At 37.8% G+C, this 27,747-nt stretch overlaps 1 protein-coding gene and 1 pseudogene across 4 annotated transcripts; both read right to left on the reverse strand.

The window, feature by feature from the left end:
• Positions 1-284: 284 nt before the first annotated feature.
• On the reverse strand, positions 285-2,013 carry LOC141421561 (Golgi SNAP receptor complex member 2 pseudogene; annotated as a pseudogene).
• Positions 2,014-6,569: 4,556 nt separating this feature from the next.
• Positions 6,570-26,718, reverse strand: Snapc1 (small nuclear RNA activating complex polypeptide 1). 4 transcript variants are annotated; one of them, XM_074067842.1, is made up of 12 exons: positions 26,510-26,718; positions 23,312-23,471; positions 23,010-23,150; positions 22,140-22,244; positions 19,980-20,138; positions 18,410-18,478; positions 17,638-17,700; positions 15,324-15,474; positions 11,540-11,630; positions 9,085-9,131; positions 7,709-7,807; positions 6,570-6,968 (listed from the first exon to the last, which is right to left on the reverse strand). In XM_074067842.1, the coding sequence occupies exons 1-12, from the start codon at positions 26,635-26,637 to the stop codon at positions 6,934-6,936; spliced, it is 1,248 nt and encodes a 415-aa protein (XP_073923943.1). In that variant the 5' UTR covers positions 26,638-26,718; the 3' UTR covers positions 6,570-6,933. The 4 variants fall into 4 exon arrangements, with proteins under 4 accessions (XP_073923943.1, XP_020014072.1, XP_073923944.1 ...); XM_020158484.2 differs by lacking the exons at positions 6,570-6,968; positions 7,709-7,807 and adding an exon at positions 8,237-8,271; XM_020158483.2 differs by lacking the exons at positions 9,085-9,131; positions 11,540-11,630 and having other exon boundaries at positions 6,598-6,968.
• Between the last annotated feature and the right edge of the window lie 1,029 nt (positions 26,719-27,747).

Below are 27,747 nucleotides of genomic sequence, written 5' to 3' on the forward strand. Positions count from 1 at the left end.
GAAATATGATGGCAAAAACCCTTTGAACAAAGAACACGCACTTTGTATAACAGGTCTTGTTAGGGGGAGAGTCCTAGTCGGAGGGGGAGTGAATGAGAGAGTGAAGAGGATGAATATGGTCAACGTACTTTACATACTTGTATGAAGATAGAACATTGAAACCTTCAAAATCATTTTAAGTAGGGAGGAGGAGGATGAAGGAGAATGATGGTAGGGATGAACCTAACCAAGATACATTGTAAGCATATGTGGAAATGCCACAATGAAAGCCCCTGTATGACTGCTAATAAAATGTTTTAAGAAGATGGAGTTAATATTGACCAGATTGCCAAGTCTTCTGGGGAACTGAGTGCTGTTTTTCCTGCCGTGAGCCTAATAACCTCAGGGTTGGTAGGGCAGGCAGGGCCTGTGATAGATGAACAAACCAGCTACACAGGTCTTGCTGGTATTTTCAGCATTCAATCACATCAGATGGACATCAAGGCAGACTGGCTTTCTAATAAATTCCACAGTATTCCAACACATTGTATAACCTTAATCCAGGCTGAGCAGAGACGGAAAAATGTCCTGGCCTGTCAAAATGGACTTACAAGGACATCCACCCAAGGGATACCGCTGGCCTTCCCTGGCTGGACTGAATGGGGGCTTGGCTGGAAAGTGCTGATATTCTAGAACTAGAGATGAGACTGTAACTGACAATCTCTAGCCTTTGCTAGCCAGGGCAGAGGTGCCAAGCAGCAGTTTCAGAATGACTGGAAATAACTGTTTAGTCTCCAGACTGAATACTCCCAGGGAACAACACTGGCCTTGCCTTAGGAAGAGCAAACACCCAGCAACCACACCGTGGAGAAAAGCTTGTGTAATCAGTAACAGTTCCCATAGGTAGCTGCTTCCAGACAAGGATGGTGAGTGTTAGCAGTTAGTCATCTATGTGTCATTTTTTCTTGGGAAGCGGGGTGGCAAGGAGCAGGAGCATGTGAACAGATCTACTCCAGAGTACAGGGCAAGAAGGCCTTTCCTGTTCTTTCTGCTTATGCTCCAGCCTTACCCATTAGAAGCCACAAGGACTGGGTGATGACAAAGTGTGGACAGTCCTGCATGCAAGGCTCACTGTGGAAGTCTTCCAGGATGTGCACCAGCTGTGTGGACAAAGCCATCCCTTCCCTCCCCCAGTAAGTGACAGCGAAAAGAACAGGGGCTTCTTTCATTTCCTGAGCATCATGGATCTTGATAGCCCTAGCGTCCCCTCCAAGATGCTACAGCAAACAGAGGTTTGAAACTGGGTCACAATTATTCCCAAGTGGTGTTCACAGTTAAGGCAGGCATATGCTGGCCCTCCTTTTCCTTATGCACACATTCATACAGTGCAAATGCTGTCCGGTGCTCGGCATGGCTGGTTCCCATCAGCCATGAGGAACATGACCACACAGGTGAGCAAGCAGCCCACCCGTCATGAAGCATGTGTCCTGGAAGGCCCACTTCTCAGTCACCCACATCACTATGTTAGAAAGGCCCAGCACATTGAAAAGGTCAAGGATCTTTTTCTAAGTCTCTTTTAAGGTCAGTCTCGGGGCCCTCCATCCCTCTAGAATACTGTGCCTTCTTCTGATGAGGTCATCCATGCCATGGTGAATGTTCTGGAGGGAGGAGTTAAACTGCAATGATTCATCCATGTGTTTGGGGGTTGGCATCAGAGTCCTTAGTGGTGAAAGTGTGAGACAGAAGCTCCTCCAGCTGCTCGCTGGCATAGCGCTGGTGCTCGGAGTTTCTGAGAGCAGTCTGCAGGTGTTGGACATCAATTGGTAAACAATCTCCAGATATTCCAGACAGCTGGATATCTGGTTTGCTGAATATCGTTTTCTACTGAGGGCGCAGACTGCTTCGTCCATCTCCAGGTGTCCCATGTGAGACTGGATCTCTTGGACTTATTTGTGTTTGTTGGCACAGTGGCTCCGTGTAGCTGGCCATGTCAGCCCCTGGCTCTGGCTTCCTCAGAACACACCTTCACAGCACCCCTATTCCAGACAGATTTTAAGTCACAGGTGCACATTATAATCCCAGGCAGTCTGGTCCCAGAGCTCAGGTTCTTTACCACGTGCAATGCTGCTGTGTCAAGTGAACATTTTTATTACTACTTGGTTATATTCTGAAGTTGCAATATTAACAACAATGTAGAGTATCAGTATCATTTAGTCCAATTCATGATTAGACTGAGCAATGCATGAGTATCTAACAAACTGACCCGTTCACAATCTCTTCTGACAAAAGCTGCCAGGTAGGTCCTTTATATAATGTGCTGTGCCCTCTGCTGTGGTACACAGCACAGTTGACCGTATCAGGAATCTGTGCCCTAGTTAAGGGCAACAACCATTGGGGAGTCCCAGGTGAATAATCTCTGCCCCCATCAGGAGGCTCTATTTTGAATTATAGCTAATAGAATCAGTAAGACCCTCTTTCAGAGACAGTAGAGGACAACAGAAGTAGCAGAGGGAAAAGGGGACAGAGAGTAGCTGGAGAGCACATGAATGAGGACATGCAAATTGCAACCACATGGCAAGGAACATAAACTCTCAGTGAGGACACAATGAAGACATGACAAAGAGCTATTTTTCATACTCTCCAAGAAGCTGTGCCTTTGATGAGGTCATTGCTTTGTCTTTGTATTCTTACGATAAGCTTCCAGCATTTAAAATAATGGGAGTGTGCCTTTGTTTCTTATAACCCCAAGAAGCCTATCTTAAGTTCTCTTTAAACAAAAAAATTGAAACCTGCAACATATAGCACATTAGAACAAGTAATTCAGACATTTAAAAATACCATAAAGGATTATACAACCTGAAATCTAGGCTTTGACACTTACTTTAATACAAGGACTAAGAAAAATGTGCAATAAAAATTACTTCATAGTTGTTCAAGCAATAAATGAAAATGTGAATACTTAAGCACCCACAGAGTTCTCTCAAAGCCATTTAAGAACCAAGTATTCTTCAAACTGTAATTTAATTCAAGAATCAAGAATAAGTGGGGTAGACATTAGCAACTATGGTTATTTTCCTAGATGATGTCAAAATAAAAGTAATTTCCAAGGGCCAGGGCATTGCTCAAGTGGTAGAGCACCTGCCTAGCAAACTCAAAACCCTGAGTTCAAACCCTAGTATGTCCCCCTCCCCAGAAATAAATTTGATTTTTTTGGCTCATAAAGTTTATTCTTAAAGACATTATACCTCTCTCTATATACATGTGAATCTTTGCCACAAAGTAGATTATTGGGAAGTGGATACAATACAACTTGAAAAAAGGAAAATAAAAAGGGTTTCCTTCAGTTGCAACTGAGCCATGAGAGCCCATCCAACTTGATGATCTGTGTGAACACGTAAGTTTTCAATTATTATGACTTAAGAAACAGCACCTCAAACATCACAACAATCACTTTGGCTTTCCTGGCATCCAAGTACTTTTTAAAAGCTAATCGTTTACAGCTGTAATTTTGAAGTGTGGCGTTTATAATCTTTGCATTTTCAAAGCACTATGCAGTTCTTAATAGTTTCAAAATCAGTCAAATAGTTCCACACCATTCAGAAACGTTTCTAATGTATTTCCCTCCCATATTACCTTTCTGGGAAACCTTGCATGAGACAAAGGTTTTGCCCAAACAGTTGCTTCATTATCTTTCCTCCCATTTGCAAATGGTGCAACTGCGTGCTAAGGGACAAACCCTTTAATTGGGTATTAATGAGACAGGGAGTTTGTCCTCACCGAATATACCCATTCACAGTTAGAAAACCTTTGAAGTATTGAGAGGAAGGGGTTATAAGTCCAGATGGGATCTTAGGTATGCTTACAACACAGCCCATAACAGTACTACAAGAGAAAACACACTATGATTTCTCAAGAGTACTGCTCATGCTCAGAGTAGTTTTCTTTTGAAAAAAATTAAACTTTATTTCCAATGTCAAAAATTTTCTAAGAATTCATATAAGCTGAATTTTCTTTGACTCCGTATCTTTTATTCATGATTTAAGACACCCCAAGTAAACCTGGAATACATTTAAAACTACTATAATTCAAATTCTCTGTTTTGAACCAAACTTTCATATATTTGATTTTCTGTTGAACTGTTTGTTTTTGTCTTTTGTGTGTGGTGGGTATCAAACCCAGGGCCTTGCACATGGTAGGAAAGTACTCTACCACTGAGTCAGCCCCATAAGCTAGAGTTTCTGAAAGTAGTGGTATGGTTTTAAAACATGGCTTGTGTTTATATGCTGCCACACCCTTCTTCCCCTACAAAATGTTAAGTTTTAACACTGAAATCACATACTTATGTCTTAGTGCGGTTATTTTGTAATCAAGTTGACCATATAAATAGCTTAATTAGATAACCAGTATCACTTTTTTTCTGTCTTGCACATCACCTTTTAATACTGAAAATTCATTGTTAAACACAAATACATTTTAGACTTTGTTCAATAATTTCAATTGAACCTATCAAGTTGATTCATACCTTATCTCCCAAATATACTCACGAAAACCCATTCTAGCTTGAGCACTGCACTGTCAGATGTACCATGTAACAACTCAACAGAATTTTGTTATCTTTCTGTATTTCTGCTAAGATTCAGGCTGCATCAACAGTTACAAAGATTGATAATGAAGATAGGGAGTCACAAATGCTGTTAATGGAAGTATAAATTAGCTGTTTTTTAGGACAAAATTTGGCAATAATTAACCCAAAATTTTGTATATTTAGTTTGACCAAGAAAATTCATGTTAGATTCATCCAACAGAAATACCAGTACAAGTGAACCCAGACCTAGACCCAAAGGTAAATGTAACATTACCAAAAATAGTGACAAGATGAACCTGTGCAGAAAAAGTGGTTCCACAACAATCTTGAGTTTCTATCCTTAGAAGGGTCCACATTAAGGCTGTTCCTTGACTAGAATCTGAAAACTTGAATAAACAGTAACTATTATAATGTGTTCCTAAGAAAACTAGCCTAGATATGCAACACCATTGGGGAACTGATAACTTGTCCTACAAGCCACAGTCACCTGGCATTGGGACTCAAATGGTTTTAAAGTAAGTTTTCTTTACTGTTTAACCCATTTTGAAGTGGTGTTTCACTGTTTACAGTCAAACATACCTCTCTGGATTTGCATTTCTGTTGGCTTCTATAAAAACACTGAAATGATAGGCTTAAGACCTGGATTTAAATCCAGACACATCACTTACTAACTCCGTGAATGTGGGCAAGGCACTATCATCATAAAGTAGTTTACTCATTGTGTAAGTGAAATGATACCATGTATTTTGAGTACTTTGTGGAAAACAGATTGCAACTCATTGTGTTAGCTGCGCAATGACTATAAACATTCACAATCAGACAAGTTCTGGCAAATATCCTGGCATGCAGGTTATCAATAATAGATCTACATCTCCAAGTGCCTCAGTCCTGGAATATTTAGACCTAAAGGTCTGCCCAGCATCCATATGAAAGCCAGACACATCTTAAGTCAGTCAAGAGAAACAGATGCTTTTAGTAATTAATATGATTGCATGAGTTTTATTAAATGAAAGTGCTACTTCAGGCAGCACTGGTATTTTGTCCTAAACAGATTTTATACGCAATATATCATACATTTTCACTCACAAGACATACACAATTCTGGATTTATTCAACAACTCAGACATTAAATTCCTAAATAACATTAAATTCCTAAATTCCTAATACCATGCTGGAAAACAACATGAAATTAATCAACTGTAAAGCAGGTGGAACTAACCACATGACAAGGAGATGGGATGCTACTGGCAGCCAACAAGGCTCAGCAATCTCCATGTAAATGTGTGGAATAAGAAATTAAGAGTGGCACATTCATGAAGCTACAGAAATTTTCTCTGTGATCATCAACTATTTTGTATCAGAGACATATTCTGAAATTTACATTTCTACTCCTGAAGGTTTTATTAGAAATGGTAAGTAAATTAATTAATAAGTATTGCACTTAATTTATTGACTAATCTTATAATATACGTATACGTGGACACATGCATATAACCATACACACACAAACATACATGTCTATATAGATAAATATGCATACATATATGTTAAGCCAAAGGAAGCTTTAAAATAAGCATTAAAAAATTATAATTAGCTGGGTGTGGTGACATACTTCTGTAATCCCAGCACTCAGGAGGCTGAGGCAGGAGAAATGAGAGTCTGAGGCCAGACTGGGCTACAAAATGAGATGCTGTCTTCATAAACTAAAAACTAAAAAACAAAGAATATGTAATTGCAGAAACAGAAAATGAATTATAGGACTGGAAGTGTTGCTTTGCAAGTATGAACCCCCCTGAGTTCAAACCCCAGTCTCGCAAAAATAAATAAATAAATAAAATGAATTGTGAACTTAAGTTTACAGTCATGTAAGTCACATAATTTACATGTAAATTTCATACACTATAAAATAAGGCAAAAATTTTATTGCACTTAATCATAAAGTACACAATATGGTAAATATACATATACAAATGCATATTTGTATCTATGATCCCAGATCATAGTTATTTTACATGTAACATTAACATTTTGAGAAAAAAAGATGTTCAATAAAATAGACTAGTTAATATTACCAGTCCTGTAAAAAGACAGAATAATGTCATAAAAGTTGTAAGAAATAGTAACAATCTACAAATAACAGAATTAAACTCCATTTATGCAGATTTTGTAAAGGAAAACTGTTAAAGCTAAATTTCAGAGTAAACTCTAACTCTATAGCTGTGTGAAGGCATTCTCATTTCAAATAAATAACTTTCAGTTTCCCAGAAGAATCATTTTTAACACTGATAGTCTTCCTGTTGGTATACAAAATACAAATCTTTCCTCCATTAGAAAACTCAAAATTTAAAACTCTGCATCAAGCCCTTTGTTCAGCGTTTTCTTTTCCTCTTGGGTGCAGCAAATTCTACAGACATAAAATTAAGAAGTTAGTTAGTTCTAAAAAAAAAAAGCCCTGAAACCTAATTGATAATATACATTTGAATTATATAGAGGTTTAACTGGTATAGCACAAGAATGACCTCATGGCAAAGATCCAATAAGAATCCTGAAAGGTAGCTACATCAGCACTAAAACAAAGTGACTAAGATTTCAACTTCATTACAATTACACCTGGAAACACAACTCAAAATATTAATACCATATTTCTGCCTATCATAGCAGATTCCATAGCCACACTCAAGTAAGTGTCCAACTTTAACAGAACACACAAAAGCATGAACATTAGGAAAGATGTAATAAAAAGAAATATTCCCCACCAATGAAAGCCCTAAGGGGAATGGTAGGGAAGAGAAAAAAATCAGGACAAAAAAGCAAGCAGATTCTAAGAAGATAATAAAAGCCAGGATGAAGACAGCAGGCCAACAGAAGGCTGTCCAGAACACAGCAGGGCAGAGGTCTGGGGAAGCTTCTTTAAATCTATGAAACTGACAGATGTCCAGATCCATTCATTCACTGTATTATTATCCATGATACATTAATCATGCATCCTGATTAATAGTGTGACAGATACTGAAATTCTCCAATGAGCTACAGCTAAAAGGATCACAACAGCACACAGCCAACTGTCACTTTTCAAGGACTCTAAACTTCTACGCTCTATAACCACACGGTTCCATCACTAATTTGACAAAATTTCATCTGTACCTGCTTCACTGAAACTTTCAGTCCCCTCCTCCTCTTCTGTAATTATAGGCATACTGAGATGTAAAGATTTTTCTTCTTTAGGTACATTCTGTACGTTACCTGGAAATATTTAGAAATATATAAAAAATGATGTTATATTGGAACAAAGAATATTAATCTTTAAGAAAACATTTTACACAGGCAACATCACTCTAACAATATAAAATTAAACATTAAACTAAAAACTCCACCAGGCACTAGTGATACATACCTGTGATCCTAGCTACTCAGGAGGGAAGAGATCAGGAGGATCGCAGTTCAAAGCCATCCCTGGGCAAATAGTTCACAAGACCCTATCTCAAAAAAAACCCAACCAAAAAGGGTTGGTAGAGGCCTAGCAAGTGTGAGACCCTAGGTTCAAAACCCCAGTACCGCCAAAAAAAGAAATTTTAAACCCCTATTTGTACCTGTGCTTTCAAAACAGTCTCTAATTCCTCCACTAAAGAAAATGGAGAAGAAGAGAAGACACAAAATTAGCCAAACAGATACCTTATTCAGTCTTTAACACAGAACAGGAGGTACATCTGCAGGGACATGAAGAAGTAATCATGTGTGTTACTTAACTTTATCAAATTAATTAATCAAAATATAATTTTAAAGTTAAATACCTTCTAGCTGAACATAGTGGCTCATGCCTGTAACCCTAGTTACTCAGGAGGCAGGGAGTAAAAGGACTACAGCTTGACGCCAGCTCAGGCAAGTAAGTTTACAAGATCCCCACCTCAACCAATAGCTGAGCATGGTGGTGCAAACCCATTATCACAGCTGTACAGGAAAGCATAAATTAGGAGACTGGTAGTCCAGGCTGGTCCAGGCATAAAGCAAGGCCCTATATCAAAAACAACTAAAGCAAAAAGAGCTGGAGGAGTGGTTCAAGTGGTAGAGTGACAGCCTAATAAGCACAAGGCCCTGAGTTCAAACCCCAGTACCACAAAAATATTTAAAAAGAAAGCCTTTTTTTAAGTACTAGTATTGAACCCAGGGCCTTGTGCATTCACTCTACCACTGAGCCACATCAGCCAGCCTTATATTTGAGTGCAAACACATTTTCTTTTGCCAACACATGCTCTACAAGATACTGAGGTTTGAACTTAGGGCTGTACCGCTTGAGCCACACCTCCAACAATATTTTCTAGTTATAATTTGCCATTGACTTTCCATTTTCAAAAACACTGGAGGTGTTCTACATCTACTCTCTGGCCTAATCAAATTAATCAAATACCACTGTCACTTCAGAGGTGTCATTTAGCACACAACTTCCATTCCCCAAAGCAATGCCCATTCGCAGTCACTCTTTATTCCCCATGCTGGTTGTGTTCCCCAACACCTGTACTCACTTGATACTTGTACATCCATTTGTTTCTTTGCAGTCTGCCTCTTCCCACTACAGTGTAAGTACCACAAGGATAGAATTTGGTTTGCTTTCATGATGTATCCCCAGAAGCATGGTATATAAAAGTGCCATGGAAACAGTGATGCCTCAATAGAGACCTCAATAAGTGTCTATTGAATAAGCAAATACGTATTCAACTATTTCATTGGGCAGATATGTACAGGGGGCAAGAAACTAAACAAAAATGTTTAATTTCTTAAACTTTCTACTTTGGTGCACATATGCTGGGGTTTTAATTTTATGGAATGAATACAAGACAGAGTTGAATAATCTGTAGTAATATGCTCCCACTTTAAATGCAATTCAAACTCAATGAAATAATATTAAATCATTAAAACAGGACTGTCCCTTTATTTGCAACTCCTAATATTAAATAAAATGAAATGGGGTTTTTCATTGTTGTTGTTAATAGCAATTTTGTTTCACTTATGCAAAAAAAAAAATTTTTCCTATTAAATTTACAATAAGGTCTAAAAAAACTAGATAGTATTTGTTGCCCTCAACGCAGAGAAACTAAAGCAGATACTTTAAAGCAACTGAGGCCAATAGGAGAAGGGGACCAGAAACTAGAGAAAAGGTTAGATCAAGAAGAATTAACCTAGAAGGTAACACACATGTACAGGAATCAATGGAGTCAACTCCCTGTATAGCTATCCTTATCTCAACTAGCAAAAACCCTTGGTCCTTCCTATTATTGCTTATACTCTCTCTTCAACAAAATTAGAAATAAGGGCAAAATAGTTTCTGCCGGGTAGCAAGGGGGAAGTGGGGGGGGGGGCCACAGGGAGGGGTGAGGGGAAGGGGGGAGAAATGACCCAAACATTGTATGTACATATGACTAAAATAAAAATTTTTTAAAAATTTACAATAAGGGTTGTACATAAATTATATAATGATAAAATTTTCTATTTTATATTATTTAGAACCAAATTATTTTAATAAATATACCCAGAAGACAACAAAGGTTCTTAATGGATGGCTGAGTTCAAATAATGCAAAATATAGCTTCTGCATAAAATAACATTTCATGTGATCATGAAGATAATCTTTAAGGGTCCCTCTTTCCAGAGCTTATCAGGTATCTTCTTTTAGACTTTGAGCCTATAAATTTTTTTTCAGTTGCTCACAGAACTGTAATTAGTAACAACCACCCAAAATACTAGTGTTCTTCAGTCTTTAAGCTATACTCATCTATATCATGCTAATAATTTTTTAAATCTGTATTTACCTAACAGAATCTATCCAACAATATCAAAGGATTTCTAAGGTGAAAACGGACAGCTGAGAAACAAGCTTCATCTAGTCACCAGAGGATTAAGTTTTAGAGATCTATTCTAACTAAATGAATCCATGTTCTCTGAAAACTCTGCTACACAAATGCAGTGTTTTGCCCGCCTAGAACACAGCCAGGAACCAAGGAGGAGCATACAGAGCCTCAGGATGCTCATCGCAAAGCCCACATATTAAATACAGCTCACAAACTTTACTCACAGGTGCATTCCTCAGGCCTTCATCCAGAACCTATATATTCATTTATTGTACACAAAGCTTAAATAAACAGCTAACTACTTTCCTAGACCATTAGTGTAGAAGCAGCAAAAAAGGGGGAAAAAAATGCCAGATGTGGTGGCTCATGTCTGAAATCCCAGCTAGTTGGGAGGCATAGGTACAATCATGGTCTGAGGCCGGTCTCAGGCAAAAAATGCAAGATCCTACCAGAAAAATAAGTAAAACAGCTGCAGCCATGGACCAAGTGGTAGACTACCTACCTAACAAGTGCAAGGCTCTGACTTCAAACCTCAGCACCACCAAAATAATGAGGGGGGAGGTTGCTGCATGCCTGCAACTGAAAGACACCCACTATAGTAAATGTCACAGAAAAAACTGCTTTTGCATTTTTTGTTTTTAAAAAGGCATAAAACTGATAAAGTACTGCAGCCATGGAGTCACTTAATAAAATAAACTGCTCCCCCACAGTTATGACATTTCTTGAGAGGATCATTATTACAAAAACCAGGAAAATAATATGTTCATGATGATACCATGAGTAAACAGGAGAAAATTAAATATGTTCAGGATACAGTGCTATAGAAAATGAGAGTACACAATAATTTTCTTATAGTGTTTTTCTAAATATAAAAGTATTTTCTAAATCCTGCAGAAAATAAGAAACATAAAACAAAAGAATGTATTTTAGAAAGATATCAACAAAATCAAGTTTAAAGTTTTTTGACATCTAAGTCATTAACCTCAAGTATACAAAAAAACTCAAAGGCTACCGAGTGGACAGTTTCATCATGCTCAAAGCTAACTGAGGCATGCACCATCAGTCAAAGGCTAAATGATTACACAGGACACACAGCAGTGAATGATTCAAGCATGGATTCAGACACACTCACACAAGTCTCAGTTTTGAGGGTTGGTGGAGTGGCTCAAGCTGCAAGAGCACTTGCCTAGGCAGGCGTGAGGACCTGAGTTCAAATCCCAGTTCTGCCAAAAAAATAAAAAGCAATACAAATCTCAGTTTTGCTATTTATAAAGCTAGGCCACCCTAGATAATGTGAGAAAAGTTCCAAAGACAGTAAGTGTCAGATGAACAGTAACTATGTCTGTGGTCCTCCAGACAAGTACATGTACACGCTAAGATGGTAGACAGTAAAACGGTAGCTTAATACAAGTAAGCCAGGCCTACCAGCCTGTAATGCCAGCACTTGGAAGGTGGAGGCGGAAGAATCACAAGTTCAGGTTAGCCTGGACTACACAGTGAGACTTTGTCTCAAAAAAGAATTTTTTAAAAATTAAAAAATTATAATACGAATAATTCAACCAATATATTAATCCCCAATCAATAACCATGCAGTCATTATAGGAACTCAGTATAGGAACTCAGTCTGAGAAGGCAGACTGGGGCAATTCTCCCCCCCACAGCTGAAATCCTTTTATTGTGCCATCCATATTTCTCCAACATTAAGATAGCAACATTCTCTTCAACTGCTTAGGCACTTGGCATTTTTCTTACGCCCTCCATCAGCCTCCCTATTTGACTCTTATATCCATAAGCCTGCTCCTTTAATTCTTACAAGCACCTGGTCAGATACTCATTACTCCTAAACTGTTCTACTGACTGTTCCTATTTTCAGTTTGTTAACTCCTACGTACCATACTACTCACAGACTGATCTTCCAAGAAAATTGATCATGCCACATTTTAGCTCAAAAATTTCAGATAAATCACTTGTGCCTACCAAATTAAGTCTAAATGGTTTTTGGGGTTTTTTGTTTTTTGGTATTTTTTTCCTTTTCTGGTTTTGTTTCTTTGACAGCACTGGGGATTGAACTCAGGGCCTCACATGTGCTAGGAAAGTGCTCTATTACTTTAGTCACTCTGCCAGCCCTTTCTGTGCTGGTTATTTTTTGAGATAAGGTCTCGCTTTATGCCTGGACCTCAATCTTCCTACTTATGCTTCCTACATAGATGGGGTGACAGGGGTACACCACCATGCCCAATCAGTGGTTGAGATGCCTGGACTGGCCTAGAACTGGGATCCTCCCGACCTCCACCTCCCAAGTAGTAAGGATTACAGGCTTGAGCCACCATGCAGCACAAGTAGAAACTACTTGATTACATTTTTAAGGCCTGGCCACAACACAATCCTCAGTGCATTTTTCCAGCGTAATTAACAGTTAATAATATCCTTTACATTCCAACCTACATACCCAGCTTTGTCTTTTTTCATGTCAGCCCCTCTGCTTATCTACAGACTTTCTCTAGTTTTCTAATTACTGCAAGGTATTCCTTTTTATGGACTGAAAATAATTTTACTTTCCTAATTTTTAAATGTTATATAATTAAGTTGTTCACAGTCTTGCTATTTCAAATAATCCTGTAATGGATATCTTTGTCATTTGTAAACAATAAATTCCTAGAAATTGAATTGCTGAGTTCAAAAGCATGCACACTGAAAACCCAGACAGATGATTCCAAACTGCTCTCTGAAGATGTGCTAATTTACTTTCCCACTTAAATTCAGAGATGTTATGACCTCACACTTTCACTACCAATCAACAGTCAGTTATCTTTAATCTTTGCTGATCTAATAAATGACATCAAAATCATGCTTTTATTTACATTTCTAATTACTAATAAAATTAAATATCTCTTCGTGTATGCAGGGACTGCATTTTGTTTGTGAATTGCCTTTTTAAAAAATTTCAGCTGGCACAGTGGCCTAAGTGATAGAGCACTTGCCTAGCAAGTGTGAGGCACCAAGTTCAAACCCCAGTACCACCAAAAGAAAAAAAAAAAAAAATTCAGTGTCCAGGGTTCATTATAAGTATAGAAAAATACTAACTCTGTACCTTGTGAACTACTAAATTCAATTACTAAGACGGTGGTGTTGCTCAGTGACATAGCATTTGTCTAGCATGCATTAAGTCCTTGGGTTTAAGCCCCAAAACTGCAAATAAATAAGTACATACGTAAATAACCCCAGGGCAACTCTCCACCAAAAAAAAAAAAAAAAACATGAATAAATCCAATTATTAGTTCTGGTAGCTGTTCTGTAGATTTTTTTTTTTATTTTAGGATTTTTCTACAGAAAAGTGTATTTCATTTGAAAACATAAGTGTTATTTCTTCCTTTATCTATCCATTATTTCTTTTTTCTTGCCTTACTACACATTCAGACTTCCAGTATGTTTAATATTTAGCAGGGGCAATAAAACTGGGTATCCTTGCCTTATTCGTGATTTTTGGGGAAAGCATTATTTTCCCAGTGATTATGACTTTAGCTAGATTTTTAGAGAAGTACTTTGTCACACTTGACTAAGTTTCCTTCTTTTTTTTTTTTTTAACATTTTTTTTAATATCATATTATTGTTGTACTGGGGGTACATTATAACATTTACAAAAGTTCTTACAATGTATCACAGTTGAATTCCCGCCCTTTCCCGGAATAGTTTCAACAGGTAGTAAGTTTCCTTCTAATTTAATCAGCTTTTGTCATGAGCAGACACTAGATATAAACAAAAATTTTGTCTACATCTATTAATATGAGTAATATAAGTTTTATTCAGCTAATATGATGAATTACATTGGGTCTTTTTGTTAATACTAAATCAACCTTACACTCCTAGAATAAACCATAATAAATCATAATATGTTGTCTTTTTGATGTATTGTTGTATTTGATTTGCTAATATTTTGTAAGGATATTTCCCATATACGCTCATGAGGGATACTGGTCTTTAGTTTTCTTTTCTTACAATGTTAACAAGCTGGAAAATGTTCTATCTTATATATTGTGAAAGAATCTATATAGAACTGATGCTACTCTTTTTTTAAACATTTGCAAACCAGGCGTGGTGGCACATGCCTACAATCCCAGCATTCAGGAGGTGGAGTCAGTAGGATGACAAGTTCAAGGCCCACCTGGGCTACATAATGAAACACTGTTTCAAAAAAACTCCAAAATAATAAAAGAACCAAATAGCATGGGTAACTTTATACTCTATTTTAAGAGAAAAGCAGAAACAGCTTAATTAATAAAACATAAAATACACTCTCATTAGCATCTTCTACATGTTTACACACAAAAATTACTAATAAAGTATTCACTGGATAATTTCTAGACTGATTCTAGAGCTATCTATATTACTTTGAACAAGTTATTTAATCTGTACATCATCCATGAAATGATAAACTTGATATAAACTCCAAGGGTCCTCTTCAGCAACAAGATCCCAAGAATCTAAGAAAACTGATTTACTTTCAGTATTAAATCTCTCAATGTTCTCAAACAAATTTCTAATCCTTCTTAAAAGAAACACGGCAAAGTCAGGTAAATACACCTGATTTACTTAACATTTTTTGCACTGTAGTTTCAGATGTGCAATAATTTGTACAATGGTTTATTCCCAAGTATGCCTTAAGCAGAACAAATATGTTTTTTTATATAGTTCTTTGCTTTAATAAACATGTAATATAAATTTAAGCAAGCTTCTATTTTGTATATTTGTAAACTACAAAGTAAAAAAATTGAACATTTTGTGGAGTGTGAATGTTGTATACTCAAGGTAAGAATTAAGTTTTAAATACACCTGTAATATATTATCTAAAAAAAAAAAAAAAAAGAAACAAATAACACTATTTTCCCCTGAATCTTAGCACAACTCCAAAAATGCACCTTTGCTTCGAGAAGACATCCTCCTTCCTGCTGATTTTGATGTTTCTTTGGTTCTTTTTTTCTTACTTGCTTTGGTTTGTATTTGCCCAGATGCAGAATCAGAGTCAGAAGAGTCAAGTTTGACTTGCCGATGCCTTCTTGACTTAGATGCCTTAAGAGTTAGAAATCCAATTAACAAAATAAATTACAAAATGAATCCAACTGTCAGATCATACAGAGGAAGGTAAAATACACAAAGCTAAGGAAAGATTTACAGAATTACGCTGGCTTGCTTTTTATAATGACTTGTGCATGTGCAGTCTTCTATCTTTATAACCGTCTCCTGCAGCTGCCATCATCATCTACTCACACTGCGTTAAAATGCAGTTGTTCTGTTATCTGGATAACTGGGAAATGGAGGTGTACAGAAAAATACTGCTTTTTATTTTTAAAAACTTATTCCCCTTTATTCTAATAATTACTTTACTTTCCTTAGGTACCACTGTGTGATTTAAGTGCATCTACTTCATGTCTGGATCCAAGTATGGCCATGTGGCTTGGTTTTAGCCAAAATGAATTTCACATCCCCATGGTCATGGTGATTTGTTCAAAAATGGGTAGGTGACCTGATCATAGCTAATGGAATTCTATTTTAGAACTACTGAGCCACTAGGAAAGAAAAATTTGCTTTCCTCTGAATAAAAGCCAGAATACACAAGGCTGGAGCTGTCAAAAACAGCACTGACAGACAACAAAAGCAACATAAGGTGAAAAGTGGAAGGTCAGCCAAAAAGGTACCTGATTTTGAGGCTAACTAGTCGAGGACTAGTTAAACATTCTTTATTTCTACAATTAGAAAATGATGGTTCTCATAAACATACTCTTAGATTCATAGAAAAATCTAGAATTAAGCACATGAACTTATCAGTCTTCCCTCCACTCCACTAAAATGAGAGTAAAAGATAAAAATACATAAATCCACAAAAACAAAAACAACAGAAAACAATACAACTGTAATAAAACCCAAAATTTTGGATTTGCGAAGTGCAAAAGTGAGTAACAACTGACTTAACAGAGTGAAAAAGCCTAAAAGTAGGTTAGTATACAGCAAGCTGATCCAACTGGGTCAAGATTGGAGTTATAAGAGATAAACTTAAAAAAAAAAAAAAAAAAGGGGAGGGGGCACATGTATTGAAAATCCTCATGGGGGATAATGTCCCATTCTCCAGCCTCAAAGACAAGCAACGGAACCCCTCCCACAGAAAACAGGACATTAGCTCTTGGGAGAGACTAAACCAAACCAAAAAGGCTATAGGCTTAAAAAAAAAAAAAAAAAAAAAAAAAGCTGGGTGCTGGTGGCTCATGTCTGTAATCCTGGCTATTCAGGAGGCAGAGATCAGGAGGATTGCAGTTTGAAGCCAGCCCAGGCAAATCATTCGTGAGACCCTATATCCAAAATACCCAACACAAAAAAAGGTTGGTGGAGTGATTCGAGTAGTAGAGTCCCTGCCTAGTCAGCATGAGGCCCTGGGTTCAAACCCCAGTACCACCAAAGGAGAAAAAAAAAAAAAAACTGGTAAAAATAGAGAGGTGGACAGCAATGTGCATAAGGAATGGCGAGCCTCTGGCTGGCTCACGGCAGGCTCTCAAAACACTCGCAGTTGGACTTATTTCCTAAGGCAAGGGAATAGAAAACTGTTCTCTGTTAAAAATTACTAGATCCAAGAAAAAGAAATGTAGGTGTTCAAAAATCTGCATCTCGTGGGATGCAGGTGGCTCACACTTGTAATCCTAGCTACTCAGGAGGCAGAAATCAGGAGGATTGCAGTTTGAAGCCAGTCTGGGCAAATAGTTTGTGAAAACATATTGCAAAAGGGCTGGTGGAGTGGCTCAAGGTGTAGGCTCTATTTTCAAACCCCAGTACTGTTCTGAGTGATGGCTACCAGAAACGTCAAGGACAATGAATGAAAGAGACCTACACCAATTTACATTATCCATTATCATGGAATTTCTTAACTTCAAGGACAAAAAGTCTAAGACCTTCCAGGATCTGGAATAGCAAAAGCTGGAAGATGATGAAGAAAATGACATGAAAATTAGAGGTAAATACTGGAAGAAATAGCTAAGAGAAACAAGTTGAAGATGGGTGCCTCTCAGGGTCAGGAACAAAGAGGTAGAAAGTGGAGGGACAGGAGCTGTTGTGGGCTGTATGTTTGACTTAGGGTTACTTAACTTTTAAGCTATGAACACGTATGACTTTGATGAAAAATTAAAATGCAATGTAACTTTAGAAAACACCCCATTTGCAAGTTACCTTACTGAAGAAATAACTTACCTGAATAACAACCGAAAAGGCTTTTGATTTTATTTTTGCTAATGATTCTGCCCTTTCACATCTCTGGAAGAAAAATTAACAAGGAAAAACAAAGCTGAAACTCATAAACGCTAAATTATGATTACCTAAGTATTTAGCAAGAAGACTTGCAACAGAAGGTAGGGTAAAAGAAACAACACTTGTTAGGCGCATACTGATACATTAACATACGCACGATTCTCTAACAGACACAGCAGGTGGCATAATACCATCCTCAGAGCTATTGAGCACCTAACTCAAAGCTCAAGGAGGATAATGCGAACCAAAGCTTGGTGATCAAGAAGAGCTCTTGACTGCCAACCCCTCCTTACCGACCTATGCCCAAAAGAGGGTTCCATGCATCTTCCACTAAGACACATGACAACTCTTGAAGCAGGAAACAGCAAATAGTAGCTTGAGTGCCCCAGGTTGGAAAGGCTGACAGGAAGACAGAAATGATCAGTCTTTGCCTGCCCCTCTGAGAACTAAGAGCATCCTCTATCACCCTCTTCTTTACCTGCTAAAAACCTTAACATCCTCACTTCCAACCTCTACCTGATGTGGCCCTTGATAAAATTTTCAATAAAAAACACACTACCTTTTCACAGACCTCATGATTCAGAATTTTTTCTGACATTTTAAAAATACTGACCAAAGGTCCTAATACTTAATATGAAGAATTACAATCATATTCAAAAGGAAAAGAAGGTAACCCACTGCTGCCCCATAAGCAATTATTCAGCAGTTCTCTGACCTCTGAATCTCGTGAACTTTCTTCTCTGTTTTCTTCTCCATCTTTAGTTTTAGATTTTAAGGACGGATTCTGAAAGAGCAAAAGTTATTTGTATACATTACATATATACACATTTTCAACTTCAGTAATTAGAAATCTATTTAACATTAGGATGTGTTCCTTTTAACTGCTGAAAGACTAGATCATTTCACATTATTTATAGCATGGTTCACCACCTGACATTAACATCACGTTTAAGTTTCAGAGCAGTTCTAGAATTCATGAACGTACATGAAGGATATCATGTATTTTATGTGGTACTAAGAAAACTGGCTTATTTACCCTTTCTTCGGGTTTTCTAAGGTTTCAGTAATGCTCACTGAAAAGGGTTTATAAAGAGTACTAACAGATTATTACATTAAATGCCTCTATCTTTGTGTAATCTGTTTACAACAAAGTAAGCATTCTAAAACTTGCTATCCTCATCAAAATAAATATAAGTGAAATCGAATTCTTTTCTTCCCCCAAAGACTATCATCTCCTTATCATTTCCTTGTTTATCTTTTTCTCTTTTGGTGGTACCGGGGTTTGAACTCAGGGCCTCTTGTTAGCTAGGAAAGTGCTCTACCACTTGAGCCACACCTCCAGCCCTCTTTTTATCTTCTCTAAATAAATCTTGAACCACTTCTCATATAATGGAAAGCCAAAAAATAGCAACAAATCCTTCTGAGGGACAACATATAGGTCACTAATACATCACATTCATGAAAACACTAACACATGATCAGATACACGGTAGTAGCCAGAAATTATTTTTTACTTTTATTCTTCCCTAGAAGTATTTACTAAAAATAAAATGGAGTAGTAATTTCAAAGGTACATGAATGCTGGCACTTAGGTTTCTAGCTAAAAAGGCTGATGTGGAATTTGGGCAGTTCTACCATCAATTCCTTAGGATCCGAAAACTAAACTGAAACTTTGCGTTGATTAAGACTTTAAACAGGTAAGCCACACCAGGTAGAAAATGTGGTAGACAAAGAAGTACAAGCTATGTCACAGTGGGCAAAGCCCTCAAGTCCACATGGGTGCTACCATGCAGAAGAGTGGGACCAGTGTTACCTGACGTGATTTGTAAGAAAAGTCGGGTTTTTTGGAATTTTTGATGAAGTCCACAAATATTTGCATGTTGGTAATTAATGCAAAATTCTAAAACAATGTTGGAATCAATACTGTGCCAAACACATTTATATACCAGATTTGACCCAAAAACTGAGTTTGCAACCTCTGGAAAATGTCAAATTACAAAGATTATAATTGATCTGCAGTATAACAAGATTACTGTCCTATAATATATATGTGTGTGTGTATATATATATGTATACATAAATATGTATCTATATATATTCCATTTGTAAGGTTAAGTAATGTCACATAGCTACCAAATAACTAAATCATAATTAGAAAGGTAAACCCTTCTATCTTCATTCCACAGGAACACAGCCACTAAGCTATGTGGCCTCTCAATATTGTCACTCATGTCTAAACATTCATATCCAATGCAAGGATAAGGTACCAACAAGCAACTGCTTACCTTCCTGTCTTTATGCCACTGCTGATGCTCCAAAATTATGTTCTTAATATTGTCAAAAAAATCATCCTTTATCAAGCTGAGGGCTTGGTCTGGCTTGGACTTCTCAGTTGAAATGACATGTTTCATGTTCTGATAATGATCATGAACATTCAGCATTTCCTACAAGTGAAAAAGTAAGACTTTATTTCAATTACTTTTCCTTTCTTTGAGACAAGATCTTACTAGATATCCCATACTAGTCTTGAACTGGTGATCCTCCTGCCTCATCCTCCCAAAGTACTATGATTGCAGGCAGGTGCCCCCACACTGTTTCTTTCACTCTCTCTCTTTTTTTTTTGAGACAGGGTCTCCCTATATAGCTCAAGTTAGTCTCCAATTTTCAATCCTTCTGTCTCTATCACTCTGAGTGCTGGGATTATAGGTGTATACTACTGTACTTGGCCCTTTATTTTTTTGATGACAATCTTAAAGGGAAAACCAATGCAAAATACAAGTACCATCCAAAGGGACTGTGTGTTGACAGGAAATAACATGCTAACATATTATAAAAATAGTATAATCATGCAAGCAAAATACTACATCTTTCTCTCTCATCCTCTCTCCCCATTACAACTTTTCTTGGCAGTACTGGGGTTTCGCACTAGTGAGGCAGGCGCTCTATCCCTTGAACCACACTTCCCTCCAGCTCTTTTGCTCTGGTTATTTTAAGGAGAGGGTCTTGCTTTTTGTCTAGGCCAACCTGGATCTATATCTTCCTATATAGAAGCTGGATGTAGCTTCTATACAGCTGGGATGACAACTATATAGCTGGAATGACAGGCACATGTCACAACACTCAGCTCTTTTCTATTGAGATGGGGTCTCAAAACCTTTTTTGTTTTGCCTGGGCTGGTCTAGACCTTGATCTTTCAGATTTTAGCCTCCTGCATATCTTGGGATGACAGGCGTAGGCCACTAGTTCTAGTCATTAGTTGAGATGGGGTCTCATTAGCCTCCTGCCCTGGCTGACCTCCAACCATGATCCTCCTGATCTCATCTTCCCAAGTAGCTAGGATCACAGGTGTGAGCCACTAGCATCTGGGCATTACATCATGTCAATTCTCACAAGTGGATGGAATAAAGACTATATAATTCTAATATTAAAGAGGGGAAAATCAAATCTCACAGAGAGTAAAAAATATGATCATGGTGTCCCCTCCCCTTCCTTCTCTTTACATATTCTTTTAGAATGCCATTGATTAGAAGCCTGTATCCTTGATCTGGGCATGGTGGCACACATCTGTAATCCCAACATTCAAGAGACTGAACACTGTAAATTCCAGGCTACCCTGACCTACAACACAGTGAGACCCTATCTCTAACAAGCAAAACAACAACAACAACAAACAGAAGCCTATAACCTTGAGGTAGGATTCTGTTTTAACATCAGGGCAATGTTTTTCTACTCATCCACTCATCTGTGAGAAAAAGTTTTTCAATACTGAACAACTGAAATAAAATACCACAATATATTCCAGGGTAAAATTGTTATAAGACTCCAACTCTTACCATAATTTCTGATTTCAAATGTTTCTCTTTTATTTGTTTCTTCTTTTTCTTGTTTTTTTTTTTTTTGAGACAAGGTCTCACTGTATAGCCCAGGCTGGCCTGGAACTAAGATCTTTGCCTTAACCTCCAGAATGCTGGGATTACATGTGCCACCATGCCTAGCTGATGGTGGGTTTTAAAATAAGCATTGTTAAAAGAAAACAGGAAATAAATGCCTATTGTTTTTTTAAAAACTAAAATAAAGTTACTTTAAACTCATTTTATGATCTTTTTTTTTTCTTTTCTCTTTTTTTTTGTTTGTTTATGCAGTGCTAGGGATCAAACCCAGGACTTCACAAATGGTGACCTACTAAAGTCAAACACAAATGGTATTTGAACACACATATCCTGAGTGTAAGTTCAGTCTTCTAAATCTATCTCTCATTATGCTTCAAGATGTATACATTTTGTTATGCTTAGAGTGTTTTATATTTGATACTTTAAGAGAATCCTATGATTGGTTAAATCACACAAAAATTGTCAATATCCATTAGATGAAGTTATAACCTCAAAATATAATTGGCAATAAGACAATGTTTTTTCTAATATTTCAAGGGCATAAAAGCAACTTACTTCTAACACATCAGAAGTGATAAGTTTCATTACACGATCATTTGGGTCCTTAAATTCTTCTGTAACTTCAGCTCGTTGAATTTTTTTCTTCATTCTATATGAAAGCTATACAAAAAAAAGTATCTTTTGAGGTGAACATCTTTGAAAGGATACTTTCAAGGTACTTAAATATAAGGTAGCAGCAAAAACTGTCTATCAGTAAACATGAATAAAACAAAAGCACAAGTGAAAATGTTAAATAACCATTTTCCAAAGACTATCAAACTTTTGAACTCTGCTGTCAGATGCTGTGCCACATGCTAACAAACTTATGTGAGAGTCAGAGATAAGATATGATTTGTTAGCTAATGGCAGAACTAGAACCATGGCTTTTCCAACCCCGTGTCTCAATTGTCACAAAATTGAAGAAATAATAGGTTTTACTAGGCATTTCAACTTTCTGCCAACTGACATACTAAAATTCCTTGGTTCTGTTTCAGTAAGCCCTGTGATGTTCAAATAAAGAAATGCACAAGGGGCTGGGGGTACAGCTCAGTGGTAGGGTACTTGTCAGGCATCTGTGAGGCCCACAGTTAGATCCCCAGAACTGAGGGAAAGAAAAAGGAAGGCACAAGCAAAGGCAGATGCCAAATCTCATTTCTCCAAGCAAGAATATATAGCATACTTTTGAGTCCAGAAACACTCTGCACTCAAAAGCAGAGGATGAATTTTTATTTGCAAGAAAAAAAAAAAAGAAAAGAAGAAAGAAACTGCAAGTTTTAAACAATGGTAACAGTCTTTCCATTTTCTGGAAATTGAAGCACTTTATGGACAATGAAATCTAACTGCTCATTTTGAAAAAAAAAAAAACAATTATTTTAGGCAACATACCAACTTAGGCATTGCTGTAAAATGAAATGCTTTGTCTAGTCGTAGCTTCCTAAAAATATAAGCTGCATCAAAATGCTGTGCATTTATCAAATCTTGCTGAAATTTTAAAACTTCATCCCAGTCCTTCAAGGCAACTCTGATCTGCAACCAGGAAGAGAAAAAACTGTAAGAAATATAAACCCCTTTTCACAAATGTATTATGATTTTTAAAACACTGGCATTTCTGACTTGTCAGTTTGTTATTTAAAAAAATACATATATAGTACCGGATTTGTTGAGGGAAACAATTCACCAAGTATTACCTTTTGTTTTGGTTGACACAGCTGGCTATTATATAATCCATATAGCAGATACAAAGCACCAACTCTGATCTGGAAGGTGTATGGAGGTAGAAAATATCGCCAAGCCAAAGCTAAAGCTTCTTTTGTAAACATGTTCTTTTCTAAATTTCTCATTTTGCCACTAGAAAACATAGCATGACTTGTTAAGTAAATGAACAAAAAACAACAGAAGTATGTACTTATTTAAATAGCAGTTGCTAATAACTACATGAAATACCATATCTGATTCTCTCATGATTTAAGCAAAAAGAGCTGTCTACTGTAGTTCTGATACTGAGGCACAAGCAACCACTAGATAAACAGGATACAGCTTCCAAAAATATTAATCTCACTTGTCAAATTAGAAAGCAAAAAGAAGGGGCTCCAAATTATTACTGATCGAGTATTTCAAATGTTTAAAGGCCAGGATTGGTGGCTTAGACCTATAATTCCAGCTATTCAGGAGGAAGGAAGATTGTGATTTGAAACCAGAGTGTGGCTCAAATGATAACAGCATCTGCCTAGCAAGCACAGGCCCTGAATTCAAACCCCAGTACTAAAAAAAACCCCAAAAAACTGATATTAAAATAATCAAATAATCTTGATTATGTTACAGAATGAAAAACTGTGCATTTTAATATATAATCCACATTTTCCCCAATATTCTGCCCTCGAGATGCTAGGTGAAAAGTTAAGAGTAATAATGAAATAATACAATGTAACTCGCTCCCAGTGCAAAGCTCACCATAGAAAAGGAGGAGTAAGGTACGAGAAAGAGCTCATCAGTTTCTACCACTAATAGAGAGTAGAGCTCTCTTAGAAACTGATCAATGTAATAGCACAGGAAATATACTTTCTGTAAAGCAAATAACACTATTAATAAACTACCTGAAACTGTTGCTCTGCCGAGTTAACCAAAACTTTAAAAAAAACAAAAAAAACAAAACAGCAAGACCATAAAAAAGTCAATATGACATCATTCTTCCAACTTTGGATCAAACAATGAAGGCTTAACTTAAGCATAAAATGGACAGTTTTCTATGTAAATCTTGAAGTTAGTAAATTTTAAAATGTCTATTTTTAATATAACCTTAGCTAAAATAAATGTCTCAAAGTATATTTTTTAACAGATACAAGTAATTGACACACCATACAAGTATAAATATGATGAAATTTTCATTTAGTAACAGCAACATAAAATAAAGGCATTAGCCCTCAACCAGTAAACAGGGCCTCTATCACATCTGATTACAAAGGGGATAGAGAACATCTCAGCTCTCAATAAATATACTAAAGGAATGCAAAATACCTGCTATAGTGCTGGTGACCAAAACAATTTCTAAAGCCATTCCACCACTCCTCCAGTGATCCCTGTTTCTTTAGCTAATAGGATTTCCCTATTAGCAAAAATTGGGATAACCTTTTAAGTTTTTCTCTGAAGTGCCCTTTTTTACGAAAAAAAAGTACAGGAAAAGATTAATGGGTTTTAGAAATAAGTAGACATATAGGTTTCAATGTCTGCTCCACCACCTTCTAGTAATCTTGGGAAATTAACCTTCTTATATTTTTCAGCTATAAAAAAAAAAAGACAGCCAGGCACAATGGCTCACACCTGTAATCCTAGCTACTCAGGAAGCAGAGATCAGGAGGATCATAGTTTGAAGCATCCAGGGAAATAGTTCGAGAGACCCTATTTCAAAAAAAAAAAAAATCACAAAAAAGGGCTGGTGGAGTGGCTCAAGGTGTAGGTCCTGAGTTTAAACTCAGTACTGCCAAAAAAAAAAAAAAGACAATTATACCTGCTTTTCAGAGTTGGTCTATGTATTAAGTAAATTAAGCTGTAAATGCATTACATTTAGTAACTATTTTTAAAAAATTAGTTCTCCTTCACTAGCTGCACAATAAAAAGCTCCTTACGCTCTATCCCTTTGTAATTTATAAAGTACATAATTACTTTACATTATCAGAAAGAGAAAAAAAGAGAACTATATTTAATTCAGCAAAGATTTTTTTCTTTGTTTTAGGGCTTTTTTTTTTTTTTTTGGCAGTACTGGAGTTTGAACTCAGGGCCTACACTTGCTAGGCAGGAGCTCTACCACTTGGGGCCTGCTACCACTTGAGCCACTCTGCCAGCCCAGCAAGTTTAAATATAAGATCTCATTCATTCAATTATTTAGCCTTTGCAATGTTACATGTACTATGCTAATGAAAAATCCAGGTTCATCCAGTCACTGTCCCCACAGAGTTGGTCTAATGGAGGGAAAAGTAGAAAGTAATGATGACAAACATTTACTGAGCACCTGGAACACACTTCACATACATCAGCTCGTTCAATCCTTACAAGTATATGATGTATTGTCATTGTGTCTATTTTACAGATAAGAAAGCTCAACCAAGTAACTTGCCCCAAATCCCAGCTAGCAGACTCCACATTCAAATTCAGATAGTTGGGCTCCATCATCATCTGTACACAATAAAATGTAGTAAATGGTGGATAAATAAGCACAGGGTGCAGAGGAGGGAAATGGAGCATGAACATCTTACTAAGTCTAGAAAGGCAAAGGACGTTCCTGAGCACTTGTCATTTGGACTTGTTACATGTGACTAAGAGGTAGACAAGCAAAAATAGTAGGGGAACCTCCGGGCTTAGGAAATGCCTGTGGAGGGCCAAAGGCAATTGCTGGAACCAGAAAGCGAGCGCCGTGGAGGGCACTGGAAGATGAAGCTGGAGACACGGCGGATGCCAGTCCCTGGAAGGGGGGCGCGCTGGGGGGCAGTGCCAGCCACATTAGAGAATCTGAGCTTTATACCCAAATCAGAGAACCACTGAAGCGGAGTCACAAGACCAAATCTGCACTTTAGAAAGACAACGTTGGTTACTGCAGGAAAATGTAGAGGATTTTGTCTTTGCCGTGTGTGGCTATTTTGTCTGATTCTAGGAAAACAAGACTGGAGGAGGTCAAAAGATAGTAGTGCGGGTCAAGGGGGAAGCAGTGGACACAGAAGAGGCGGCATCAACAGGATGCAATGGAGGCCCGGTGAAATTACCCAAAGGCCCAGAAGAGAGGCTGCCACTCTTCTCAGCCTTTCCCGCGTGCTGCACTTCGTGTTGGAAGGTAGCAACTTTCTACACCGCCCGCGGGCAGAAAGCGAGGCGGGTATTGGACGGGAAACACCCACCAGAAGATGGTCCCGAACTTCATGCTCCTCCAGAGCTCAGTGAAGTCCTCGAAGCGGACGCTGTCAATCTCCTGGAAGCGGCTGAGCAGCGCCTCGCAATCCGTCTGCAGGCCCGACGGAGTCCCCATGCCTCGACCGCCCGCAGGCAAACGGCGCACAGCCCAGCTCACCCTGATCACGCAGGAAACCCTGTAGGGACGCACGGCCCCTGCAACGTGACGCACACGCGCTACGTGCGTAATATCCGGACCTTTAGCTCCGCCTTCTTGCGGACCCGTGCCAGCGGTCGTGGTGCTTATTGCGCGTGCGCGAACGCGCAGCGCGGCTATAATGGCTGACAGCCGTCTAACTTAAAGTACCAAGTTCAGTCCTTTGAACAATTTCTTTGAAAAGGTTTACATCCCAAGAGCATCGTGAGCCCAAAAAGGATTTTAGGTCTTCATTTTCCTCTAGCTTATATAATTGGCTCTACCTTTACTATCCCTCTTCTTTAAAGCGACCCTAAAATGACAAGTCTACAACTCCAACCCACCTCCGCGTGGAAAAAGGATCTACGGAAGGGCGCTTACTAGAAGATGGACTCAATTCATTCTCATAATTGCTGAGATACTTTATAGTCTATACCTGTTCAGTTATACAGTGCTTAATGGGAGGCTCTCTCCTTGCAGCCCTCGTCTTGGAGAACCACTCTAGAGAAGAGGAGCTGGGTTTCAACCCTCTTGTAAACAGCGCCCCCAACCCCTGCCCCTACGTTACAGTGTAGCACAGCACTTAGCTGTGCACCTACCTGATGTATTACTATTGTTTGACCTAAATTCCTTCCTCTAGGCCCCACCCCCTAAAGGTTCCACCATCTCCCAATAGCATCATGGTCTGGGGACCACACCCTTAATAGATGGCGTTTGAGGGTCATTTCAGGTAGAAAGCATAGCAGCATATTGTAGTTTTGTTTGCTAAATATGGCAGGTCTACTTATATATTGCAGGACTCTAGAGCATGTACTGTATACCTACCAGTGGAGTTACTGGGTGATAATGATCGCAAATGTTTAACTTTAAAAGATAATTTGAAATTGTTTTCTGAAGTGGTTGAACTGAGTTGCACTTCTCTAGCAATGTGTGACAGTCCCACTTGAGCCATAACATCTCAGAAACTTGGTATCTAAATGTGTGGATTTTTGGGGGGGGCGGGGGAATTGGCACTTAAGACTTTGTGCTTGCTAGGCAGGAGTTCTACTG

Source organism: Castor canadensis, chromosome 3 (genome assembly GCF_047511655.1).
Source record: "Castor canadensis chromosome 3, mCasCan1.hap1v2, whole genome shotgun sequence".
Taxonomy (NCBI): domain Eukaryota; kingdom Metazoa; phylum Chordata; class Mammalia; order Rodentia; family Castoridae; genus Castor; species Castor canadensis.